The sequence below is a fragment of the Petromyzon marinus genome, chromosome 26 (assembly GCF_048934315.1).
Source record: "Petromyzon marinus isolate PM22_M1 ecotype Great Lakes invasive population chromosome 26, UKy_Petmar_22M1.pri1.0, whole genome shotgun sequence".
NCBI classification, from domain to species: domain Eukaryota; kingdom Metazoa; phylum Chordata; class Hyperoartia; order Petromyzontiformes; family Petromyzontidae; genus Petromyzon; species Petromyzon marinus.
The window spans coordinates 12771944-12784692 of NC_133692.1; the positions used below are offsets into that span (position 1 = coordinate 12771944).

General features: G+C 46.9%; 1 protein-coding gene across 2 annotated transcripts in view; it reads right to left on the reverse strand.

Annotated features, from left to right (window-relative positions):
* VWA3A (von Willebrand factor A domain containing 3A) overlaps window positions 1-12749 on the reverse strand; it is a 137339-nt gene that overhangs the window by 48525 nt on the left and 76065 nt on the right. For both annotated transcript variants that reach the window (XM_076069946.1, XM_076069945.1), the window contains exon 20: window positions 2748-2818. In XM_076069946.1, coding sequence (XP_075926061.1) covers window positions 2748-2818 — 71 coding nt within the window. The remainder of the gene's footprint in view (window positions 1-2747; window positions 2819-12749) is intronic.

Genomic DNA, 12749 nt, shown 5'->3' on the forward strand with positions numbered 1-12749 from the left:
TTGTGCTTTATTCTGCTGAGAACCAATTACACAGAGACAAAGATCCCCCGTATAGCCTTAACAGACTGTAGGGGCAAGTGCTGTTAGCGAGCACCTCTGAAGGCCAGTACGGCATGCGAGGGGGTGGATAGCCAACACCACGCCTGACCCCTTCGTCTCCCAAGTAGCGATGTTTACACACCGCGCCAGGTACTCATTTTGAGGCTGAATCGACATAGGGGATGCCCAGAACCGGTTCAGATAATCATCACTGGTGTTGGCCGTGAGTAGGAATTTAACTTGGGTCGCCGGGTTCGTAGCGGAGTGCGCTAACCATTGTGCCACCGCTCGCTATCTCGCACACACCCACAATGTCACTGATGTTGTGGGTGGCAGTGGAGTCACTAGCTTTAGTATCACAACACACTAAACAAACAAGCAGACAATATGGCTCCTTCACGGAGCTGTCCTTCCGAATACATTTTTTTAACGCATCCTGTCAGCCACACAGTCGCCTTCTCCCGGAGCACATCACTTCAGCGACATTGCTGGCAAAAGCTGGCCAAGGCACCGGCTTCAACATTCGGCATCTCGTGAGCAGAGTCAGACCTACTCTTTGTGTTTTTTTTCGGTAAAGTCACATAGGTAAAATAAAATAAAACAATTAAATCACGACGTTTCGGAGGCAACACAAGCTTCCATCTTCAGGTGGAACAGTCACAGCAAGATCGCTGCATCAAGTGGGGAGGCTCTGAGAGCCTCGAGCTTAAATACAGGTGAAGGGGGGGAGAGGAGCCAAGTAGGGGACATTGATGGGGTGCGGGGCTAAGTTAATCCATCTTTTGTTATGTTGAGGGTACGGGGGATGCGGTGGGTCACTGCACGGGGGCAATGGAAAAAATGGAAACAAAAATGGAAAGTTTGGAAAGAATATGCTGTGTGCTTATAAGGTAGCTAATGTTTTGACTTGGTTTATGACATCTTTCCAGTGGTTGCTTAATTTAAAACCATCCTCTCGGTTGAAGTTGTGTCTGTGTTTGTATATCTGGATGGCTTCATGGACAAATCTTTGGTAATAACCGGGAGGTTTGCATAGTACTTTGGTATCGGAGAAAACAATCTCATGAGAACCCGTGTTTCAAATCTGATTTGTGCTCGCGAATTCGGTAAGAAATATGTTGTTTCGTCTCCCCGATATAGCAGTCACCGCAGATACAACTCAGACGTCCGTCTGAACGGGGCTCGTAGCTGTCTGTAGTGCTGAAGTTGAGGGTAAGAATCCACCCATTTTTTCGCTGCATAGCATTGTGATATATAACGACTTATTGTTGGTAGCTCAGCTGATTGGAGAATATATAGAGTTTATTGATAACATTTAGGTAGTTTATATTTTAGTTTTTATTGGTTTACTATATGGTATTCATTATATAGTGTAATGTATACCCAGTTACTATTAATAGCTCAGCTTATTGAAGAATATATTGAGTACATTTATTATATTGATGTAATTTAGATTTAGGTTTTTTCACATCGGTTTACTGTATGATAGTTGAGTTGTTGCAGCCCCTTTGGTGTCCATGTACTAGGTGCCTCTGTGGATGTGTAGGCTTTGACTTTAACATAGCTATTTCTATGACCAGTCATAAGCTAATCCCTCAGTTATTTCAATGCTAAATACTCCTGTTTGATTTGTGCTAGGTGCCTCTGTGGATGTGTAGGCTTTGACTTTAACATAGCCATTTCTGTGACCAATCAGAAGCTAATCACTTAGCTTTTTCAATGCTAAATTCTCCTGTTTGATTTGTACTAGGTGCCTCTGTGGATGTGTAGGCGTTGACTTTGACATAGCCATTTCTGTGACCAATCACAAGCTAATCACTCAGCTATTTCAATGCTAAATTCTCCTGTTTGATTTGTACTAGGTGCCTCTGTGGATGTGTAGGCTTTGACTTTAACATAGCCATTTTTGTGACCAGTCACAAGCTAATCACTCAGCTATTTCAATGCTAAATTATCTTGTTTGATTTGTACTAGGTGCCTCTGTGGATGTGTAGGCTTTGACTTTAACATAGCCATTTCTGTGACCACTCACAAGCTAATCCCTCAGCTATTTCAATGCTAAATTCTCCTGTGTGATATGTAAACCCCTTTGTCAAGGTGCCTCACTTCTCTAAACTAGCTTAAAAGTCGCTACGAATCTTAACAACGTTCATGGAAGCTCTGTCGTCCCGACAGGTTTGTTCCTTTCTCATGAGATTGTTTTCTCCGATACCAAAGTACTATGCAAACCTCCTGGTTATTACCAAAGATTTGTCCATGAAGCCATCCATATATACAAACATAGACACAAATTCAACCAAGAGGATGGTTTTAAATTAAGCAACCACTGGAAAGATGTCATAAACCAAGTCAAAACATTAGCCAACTTATAAGCACACAGCATATTCTTTCCGAACTTTTCCATTTTTGTTTCCATTTTTTCCATTGCCCCCGTGCAGTGACCCACCGCATCCCCCGCACCCTCAACATAACAAAAGACGGATTAACTTAGCCCCACACCCCATCAATGTCTCCTACTTGGCTCCTCCCCCCCCCCCTTCACATCTTGCTGTGACTGTTCCACCTGAAGACGGAAGCTTGTGTTGCCTCCGAAACGTCGTGATTTAATTGTTTTATTTTATTTTACCTACGTGACTTTACAGAGACACACCGCAGCTCCATTCACAATTTTTCTTGTTTGCACGTCATCGTGAAAGCAAAAATGGCACCTTTCGGGAGTAAGCGACGGCCGTTTCCATCTCGGCGAGCAGGAGCTGGATGTCGTCGCTGTCTGTGATTCCTGTCGCACCGCAGCACAGGAGAAGAGACGGCCGTGTCATTGTCGTCGTCACCGAGGTGACGGAGTGTGGGGCAAGCGCACGCAACCCGGGGAGAGGAGAAACAAAACACCAGCGCTCCCGTAAATAGCGCAAGCCCGCGCAGTTAACGAGCAGTCACAGGTTTTTTTTCTACTTCTGAAAGGGGGTTACATGCGACAACGACGAAGGTGCGCAAACTCTCTCTATGCGAGGTCAAGCGTACATTGCTCCATTTTAAGCAGTATCGATAAAGAGTGATTTTAAACGTGTAAAACGCACACGGACGCTTGGAAAATAAACTCCTGTCGTGCTTGCCAATCCATGATTGGCACTTCTGAGGTCTGCGTTGCACTTGCATAACGTGGGCTAGTTATGCAAACATAAACACCCCTGATTCATGTTGGTGAAAACTATATTTCTGCCAATGTTCTGTGGGAAACAAGCCAAATTGGAAGAACACCACGGCAGAAATTGATCTAAAGTTTCCCCGTTATTTGTCATAATAGTGCTCACAGTAAAAAAAATACTTTTTTTCCAAAAATGGATTGGAGCATGGACAGGGCCAAGCCAGAAATATAAAAAGCTCCTCCATGTAATCAATGGTGGTGTGGAACCCTCCACTGGAACTACCAAACAAACAGAAAAGGAAATGTCTGTGTGCAAAAAAATCTGCCTGCTATTTCCACATAAATAAGGCCATTACGGAAGCATACGTGGCTTTCCAAAATGGCCTTTTTTTGCTCCCATCACCGCAACTGGACGTTTGGCCATGGATTCTGCGGTTTGTCCGAACCCCCCCCCACCTCCTGCTTGCAAGGCACGTGCCTGAGACACCGAAGATTATTTGTGTGCCTGTGGCTGAAACACAGATAATCAATCACAGCATCGCGACCCTTACCTAACCCGCACTTATTTTTTATAAAATTTGTACTATTTTTTATTTTACCAGGTAAGGCCCCGCTAAAGCTATACATCTCTTTTTCAGAAGTCGACCTGGCCATCACAAATGATAGCCCAGCGAAGTGGAAAAACCGAAGGACCCGGAGAAAAATCCACGTGACCACGGGGAGAGAGACATGCAACTCCAAATATACAGCAGGCGTCAGGGTCGGGATTGACCTCCTGTATACCAGGCAAGGTAGTTAACATCTTGCCACCGTGGCACCCTTTAGCTCTGCCATGGCCATGCCAGCTTTGTGTGTTGTTTTTTTCCTCCTCCATGAGCACTGGAGGCGAAATTTAAAAAAATGCACACACAAGACTGAGGCTTGACTGTGTAACAGTAAACCCTTCTGCCACTCACTACAAGATCCTTTTTTGCCGGTATCAAGATGAGAGGCTTTACCCCTTCCGGCAATAACACAGGAGGCGTTCAGATATTCACCTACCAAATAGACACACCTATTGCAAGGCACCAGGACTGCATTAACCACACATGCTTGTGGTATAAAACATGCAAACAAACACGCTCCGATGCTGTGACGCATTGTCCTTGAAACTGATTGGCCTACACTGGAGCTGCAGCCTCCTTTATGGCCTTGTCTCACCACCGGTGTCAGACCAGAGAACAACGCATACCTGTCGACCCATATGGTTTAGCCTGTATTTTCGTACGCGGAAATTGAGCCGTTTCCATATTGGTAAAAAAAAAAAGATAATTTGTGTCTATTTGTTTGTGTTTCTCCCTTGTGATGGGACTTTGTAGGATGAACGTTGAGATTTATAATGGAACGGAGTGACCAATAAAGTCTGAATTGGTCTGTAATGAGGTAGGCACTGATAAGGGGTTGACAGGTTTGACAACGCCACAAGGCGAACAGCACAAAAGGCAATGCAAATATCAAGGCATTAATATCTCGGGTTGAGCAGTTATATATTCATGTATATTCATGTATATATAACTTGCCGAGAGTTTCTGCTCGTTTTGCACGTATTCAGGCTTCGCCAACAGCTTTCAGGGGCGTAGCGCCATTTGCATCTTTTTCATGGCTTGCCCTTTGTTAAAGCGTGTTCCGTATCTGAATGATGTTTTAACTTGCAGTGGTTTGAGAAGCCAAACGTTGTCGTGAGCAGTTAAAACTTTTCTTATGCCACGGATCAAGGGCCACAGTTGATGCCAGCCTTTCAAGGACCATAGCTACATTGTGCCATCTACTGCCCTGCTCTGGTATTTTTACGTGATTTCGACCTTTTCAGGGAAAGCAATTATTGACGAAAATGTCAGTTTGCGCAGGACTTTAAGTCGTGAAATGTCACTTCGCATGCCATGTGAGATATTTTGTAATGGCTGAGTAAAACCTACATTTTGAGAGAGAATTAAATATGTAATGTAATGAAAAGTCAAAAAGTAAAATGTTAGCTCTCAAGACGAGTTTACAAGCATTTCCCAGTGTCGAGGTTTGCATTTTCAACCGAGACTCGCATTCGAAAGGATCTGCAATTGAAGAATATTGAGAGGTATAAATGGAAACAGGATAGAAACTGCAGGACTGTAGATAGTCATGTAACTTTCATTTTTTAACATTGCAATTAGAATCTAAAATTTTCCCCATGATATATAATAATTAAAGATTGTGCAATCTAAACTAAAAATCTCAATTTCCGTTAAATGTTGGTCTAATCGAGAATAACATTCACATTTAGCAGGTTTTTTTTTTATCAAAGTACAATGCAATAAACCCTCTCTATGTGCGAGTTCTGGATGTGCAAGTTTCGGCGAAACGTCACGGTTACTCGAATTGTAAACGTTGTAGTGGTTTTATACTCCAAACACAGAACCGGTTAATGGTGAAGTAGTATACTACACTAAACACTACACTATATTTGTAAATGTTGTTGTGGGTCTACTCTCCATCACACAACTGGTTAGTGCTGTACTAGTATACTGCACTATACACTACACTATACAATAAACTATAATTGTAAATGTTGTAGTGGGTTTACTCTCCAACACACAACCGGTTAGTGCTGTACTCATATACTACACTATAATTGTAAATGTTGTAGTGGGTTTACTCTCCAACACACAACCGGTTAGTGCTGAACTAGTGTACTACACTATACACTACACTATAATTGTAAATGTTGTAGTGGGTTTACTCTCCAACACAACCGGTTAGTGCTGAAGTAGTATACTACACTAAACACTACACTATAATTGTAAATGTTGTTGTGGGTTTACTCTCCAACACACAACTGGTTAGTGCTGTACTAGTGTAGTGGCCTTATTGACGTCGGAGACTGTTCACTTGAGGCAACTGTGGTGCCGCCGCAGCGGAGCCGCTCCGTCGGGGCCGTACCCACCGCCGTGACGCCGCCACTGGCGCCTCGGATTTCCGCCACTCTCCCGAGGCCGGTGCTCTCTCAGACGTCCGCTGTTTACCCTCTACACAGTTGTGGTGCCGCCGCAGCGGAGCCGCTCCGTCGGGGCCGTGCCCACCGCCGTGACACCGCCACCGGGGAGTGACGGCGCCGACGCGGCGCGCCCCTCGCCGCCCCCCCCCTCCCCCCACATGAATGCACGCACACCCCACGTAGAGCCGGGAGGGAAGGTCACCTGGCCGACAGGTTTTTATCCAGAAGCCCCTAATGGGATCAAGCTTCATGGTTTCCTGCGGCCGGGAAATTGGGCGATGTACCCCCTGAGGCTGACATGCACCACGGCGCCGTGACCTGATATTAAAGTTACATGGTCACGGCAGAGGCCGTTCAGCCACCGCGAGTGAAACCGCACACACACAAACACGAGTCAGTGGGCAGATAGCGGGAAGAACGGAGAGCGGACGTCTGAGAAACCACCACAGTGACGTCACCAGAGTATGATCAAAGTACCGAAAAGGCGGGAAAATCCGGGCATCTGATTGGGCAGGAGGCCAAGGGAGGTACGGATCGGAATATCTCAGCCCCTGATTGGACAGGGGGGCACGGGCGCAAGAGCAACTGAATGCCTTTTGTTATAGGTGGGATTATAGACCCGAATATCAAAGAGCACGGGTGAGCAAGTGCAGGCACCGCGGAATGCCTTTGTGATAGGTAGGATCAAAGGCAGGTGATTGAGACAGTAAAGACAGAGTTCTTCCAGTCATCAAAGTCCACGGAGCATTGGAGCCGGCCGTTCGGATCGTCCGCGTGACGAGTTTCAGCGCAGCCAGGCACGATCTCCCATGGAGACGATCCACAGCCTCACCCTTCTACAGCTTCCAGCGCAGCAGAGTGGAAGTAAGCGTAAGTAAGAGAGAGGTGAGTTTGAGCTATTTAATCGAGGGTAGAGAGCTGAGCGATAGGCAGGATAAATTGAATCTAGGATCCTCGAAGGATAGGCTAACGTCTACTGACCCACGAAAGCCCACGTAGCTTAACAGGATATTCGCGGAGAATAAAATAGCCAGTGGGGGGTAAACCGTGTCGTGTGGTCTCTTTGTGGGTGTGAAGAGAATGGTGGAGTGTCTTGCGTTCGCGTGCACGCACGGTTGTTTACAACGAGGCGGAGCGCCTAGCGTGCGCGTGCCTACGCGGCTGTTTACGGGAGCGCTTAGCGCTCGTGTGCCCGTGCGGCTGTTTATGGGCGTGCTTAGCGTTCGCGTACCAGTGCGACTGTTTACGGGAGTGTCTTGCGGTCGCGTGCATGTGCGGTTGTTTATAGCGAAGTAGAAAGCTAAGCGCCTGGTGTGCGCGTATACGCGCGGCTGTTTAAACGGCCCTTTAAACCGGAACGCAGTGACTCTTTCCAATCAGTGGCAGACGCCCCTGCCCTCTCACCCCCGACCCTAACTCCCTCGCGTGTGATTGGTGTACGGGGCTGGGCAGGTAGCGGCGTCCGGTTTGTTATTGCCTGGGCGCATAGAGCGTGGGTGTGGGGGAGTCACGTGTCGGCATACCGTACCCATTTGTTCACGTGCGGGACGGAGTTTTGCTTTGCGAGCGCGCTCACCGCAGCACGCCACCACTGGACCCGCGTAGCGCATCGTAAACGTAAAGCCGTCGGCCTCACCAATTGAAACCTGCCTACGCGGGCAGTCGCAAAGTCGGGGGCGCAAGGGGGCGAGGAATTGGAGGTCGATAGTCCGAACCCGTCCGAGCAGTCGGGGAGTAGTAGTATGAGTGAGAATGAGGAGGCGAGGGGCAGCAGCCCCCGCACAACACGTATCTATTACAGATACTTCAATTACAGTAACGACCCTGATACTCGATGAGGTAACGGCCTCTCCACCCGTACTCTTTAAAGGGAAATGTTCCCCGAGCTTAAGCCCACACTAGCTCCCTAGTTCCCCCTATCCTAGTCCTCTCTCAGGAGGCTATCTGACCTGGCCCAGCTTCGACGCAGGTCCCGATCACCAGCCACACGAGTCCGGCCCTCAGAAGGACATCGGCCCTCGCGGCTCTGGTGTCGCACCCTGGCTTACTTTTCCCGGCCCTCAAAAAAGCAGCGAGTCAAAGGAGTTCCAGGGTCTGGCTAGTCGATCTTCATTCTTCACTGGCTCTTCATCTTGACTGGGTCGAACTCCCCCTCAGCTCTCCGGGTCCCACCTTTTATACTGTCTCTCACTTAAGGGCGGGGCTGGGAGGGATCACAGCATCCCCCACAGCCCCCATGGTGGTGGCCATAGCGGACGTGTTTGTGGCCACCATTATACAACCGCATGTCACCCTCTCGTAACACCTCTACACTAGTATTCTACACTATATACTACACTATACAATACACTATAATTGTAAATGTTGTCGTGGGTCTGCTCTCCAATACACAACCGGTTAGTGCTGTACTTGTAACGAATTGGCATGTTTTGTTCACGTGACAAACCTTACTAATTGGCTGTGTTGACACCTTTATACAAGGGATTATGTTTGCAATAACCACAACACAAGCAGTCAAAAAATGCAAACAAAAAGAAACAACTCTGATAATGATGTGCACTGCCCTTGAATTTTTTGACTGCTTGTGTTGTGATTATTGCAAACATGATCCCTTGTATAAAGGTGTCAGTTTTTTTTTTGCCAGCTAAAAGGGTAAAAACCTATTACTATATCTTGTTGCTGGCAAAGGAGGTCTCATAATGCTTTTGATTCTGTTAATCGTGATGCACTATGGAGAATCCTTCTGAGATATGGTTGCCCAACAAAATTTGTTAACGTCCTCCGTCTGTTGCATGATGGTATGAAGGCTAAATTTTGATTTAAAGCTTTCGTGACTGCAGTAATTCATATTCTTAGCTCTTTCGGTAAAGTCACGTTGAAGGGAAACATTAAAATAATAATAAATATAAAACAAAAAAAATTCTCACGACGTTTCGACCATAACACAAACGGTCGTCATCAGGTGTGTCGGTTTGCATTAATTTATTTATTTGTAAACGGCGTATTTATTTATTTAAAAAACGTCAGTGCCGCGCGCAGCGATTTGGCAGTTTATTTAGAAGGACTAGTCCATCTATGTTCTGAAAAGAGGAGGGGGGAGACAAAAAATTAATGTATGCTTATAGTGGCATTCAGACAGCATACATTAATTTTTCGTCTCCCCCTCCTCTTTTCAGAACATAGATGGACTAGTCCTTCTAAATAAACTGCCAAATCGCTGCGCGTGGCGCTGACGTTTTCTATAAATAAATACAACATTTAAAAATAAAAAAAATTAATGCAAACCGACACACCTGATGACGACCGTTTGTGTTATGGTCGAAACGTCGTGAGAATTTTTATTGTTTTATATATATTTTATTGTTTCCCTTCAACGTGACTTTACCGAAAGAGCTAAGAATATGAATAGGTATGAAGGCTGTCATCCTCTTTGATGGTGAAGCCTCAGAGGCAATCGAAGTAAGGACCGGTGTGAAGCAAGGCTGCGTTATTGCACCAACTCTTTTCTCCATCTTCCTGGCGGGAATGCTTCACCTGCCAGAGAATAGACTTTCCCAGATACATAAATATCACATATAGGACAGACGGGAACATATTCAACATCAACCGTTTCAGAACCAAGTCGAAAACATCAATCACATCCGTTATTGAATTACAATATGCTGATGATGCCCAAGTCAGTGCCTGCTCAGCAGGCACCGACTTGTTTGCTTTTGTGACCAGGACAGTGATATTTTGAAATGTACCTATTTTCAATGGGAAAACGGGCGAATTTGTGTCTTTTCGTTCACATAAAGTCCGAAAAAGAAAAAACATATGAATCAAAATTAACATGTATTGATACTAAAGTAATACAAAAATGACAAGCAATTAGGAAATAACACTTGCTACCCAGGAACAAAACTAAATTTAAAAAATTGTTACACAGTGATAATCATTTGTTATTTATTTTAGTCATTGTTAAACATTTACCATTTACTCCGCCTATGTTCACTCGTACCAGGAACCGTAACAGCATTTTTCCCCAACGGAAGGTTAGAGAGGAAGGTTTTCTGTGTGAGCTATGTGTTACTTGAAAACAAGTGTAAGCTACAAACGACATCATTTTACATGCTTGTTCATGTTTAAAAAAGTGAATTAGCGCAGTAAGAGTAGAGAGAACGTGTAATAGATTTGTTTGAACACGGTTGCTGCGCACAGTCCCAGAGACACTAATACGTGAGGCGAGCAGTAAAAAAACAGCACTATAAAGGTTGTAATAGAGAAGTTGTTAACACTATCCTTGAAATGAAAAAGGTTGTTTTAAGATTATGGGAAAAAAGTCGGTAGGAGGGAATTCCAAAGTTGATGAATGCAAGGAAAGAAGCAGAACGAGAAGTGAGGTGAGTGGTTGGGTGGGTGAGTGTTGTGACCTGCAGTGTGGTGAATGGGTGAGTGTTGTTGTGACCTGCAGTGTGGTGAGTGGGTGGGTGGGTGTTGTTGTGACCTGCAGTGTGGTGAGTGTTGTTGTGACCTGCAGTGTGGTGAGTGGGTGGGTGAGTGTTGTTGTGACCTGCAGTGTGGTGAGTGGGTGGGTGGGTGTTGTTGTGACCTGCAGTGTGGTGAGTGTTGTTGTGTTCTGGAGTGTGGTGAGTGTTGTTGTGACCTGCAGTGTGGTGAGTGGGTGGGTGAGTGTTGTTGTGTTCTGGAGTGTGGTGAGTGAGTGGGTGAGTGTTGTTGTGACCTGGAGTGTGGTGAGTTAGTGGGTGAGTTGTTGTGACCTGCAGTGTGGTGAGTGTTGTTGTGTTCTGGAGTGTGGTGAGTGGGTGAGTGTTGTTGTGACCTGCAGTGTGGTGAGTGGGTGGGTAAGTGTTGTTGTGATCTGCAGTGTGGCGACTGCGTGGGTGAGTGTTGTTGTGACCTGCATGTGGTGCGTACGTGGGTGTTGTTGTGACCTGCAGTGTGGTGAGTGGGTGAGTGTTGTTGTGACCTGCAGTGTGGTGAGTGTATGGGTGAGTGTTGTTGTGACCTGCATGTGGTGAGTACGTGGGTGTTGTTGTGACCTGCAGTGTGGTGAGTGGGTGAGTGTTGTTGTGACCTGCATTGTGGTGACTGCGTGGGTGAGTGTTGTTGTGACCTACAGTGTGGTGAGTGTTGTTGTGACCTGTAGTAGGGTGAGTGTTTTTGCCACTAAGTGGCGTTGACGTCACCACGACGCTTGTGACAGGCTATGTGTACCTTGAAGCCACGTGAAGTGTCGAACGCCCGCTGGCAGGAGATCACAGGGCAGACCCAGGTGCCACGGGTCGACTGACTGAGATGACTGGCTGATGCACCACCTGTGCCCTCTACTATGCTAACTTGCTGTGCTTTAGCCACCCGGCGCTCCGCTCCTTGTTGTGAGCGTCGCTCCTCTGCCCTCCGTTGTTGTTGGAGGGCGACTGCCTCCAATTGCCCAGTAACATCCTTCACAAGCCTCCTCCACAGAGGCCAATCTTTACAACGCTGGTACCAGTCATCGGCAAGTCCACTCAGCTCCACATCCTCCTGTACCACATAACTCTATCTCTTCTCTAGCCCGTGCCGCACCTGTTTCGCCCCCTCGATCCGGCCGAACAAAAGCTGTTTAGGCATGCGGTGGCTGGGCATGCGGGCTACATGGCCCAGCCAACGCAGCCTTGCCTGCAGGAGGAGCTCACCGATGGTACTTCGTCCAGATATTTCAAGGATTTGTGAGCTCCTCACACAATCCAGCCTGGTTACACCCAGGATGGATTGTAGGCAGGCCAGCCTAAATGTTTCTAACCGGCGAAGATGTTCCATTAGGGGGGTCCACCTTTCCCAAGCGTATAGAAGGGAGGGAATGACCATGGTCGAGAAGACCTGAAGCTTCGTGCGGAGCGACAGACCAGGTAGCTTCCACACAGCGTTGCGCAACCGATGAAAATATAATGCCGCTCGACTGATTCAGAGTGAGACCTCTGCTGTTAAACCGGAGCTGGTCATGAGCACACTGCTCAGGTATGGGAAACTCTCCACTCTCTCCACATCTGCCCTATCACCAATTGGGAGTTGTGGAGGTGGAGTGTCCGATGGTACAAAATACCCAGGCAGGTGCTTAGTTTTGGTGGAGCTGATGGTAAGGCCCCACCTTTTAGTGGAGGGAGGGAATGACCATGGGCGAGAAGACCTGGAGCTTCATCCGGAACGAGAGACCAGGTAGCTTCCACACAGTGTTACGCAGCCGATGACACCAGAGTGAGACCTCTGGTGTTAAACTGGAGCCGGTCATGAGCACACTGGGCAGGTATGGGAAACTGCACTCTCTCCACAACTGGGCCATCACCAATTGTGAGTTGTGGGGGTGGATTGTACAAAATACCCAGGCAGGTGCTTAGTTTTGGTGGGGCTGATGGTAAGGCCCCACCTCTTAGTGGCAAGTTCCAGGTTCAGCAGCAGCGCCTCCAACTCCTCCTCTGAGTGAGCAGCAATTACCAGATCATCGGCATACATAACATGGTTGAGCAATAGGGAGCTATCCATTGACTGCATCCAGGCATCGATGAGCCTCCCATTGTA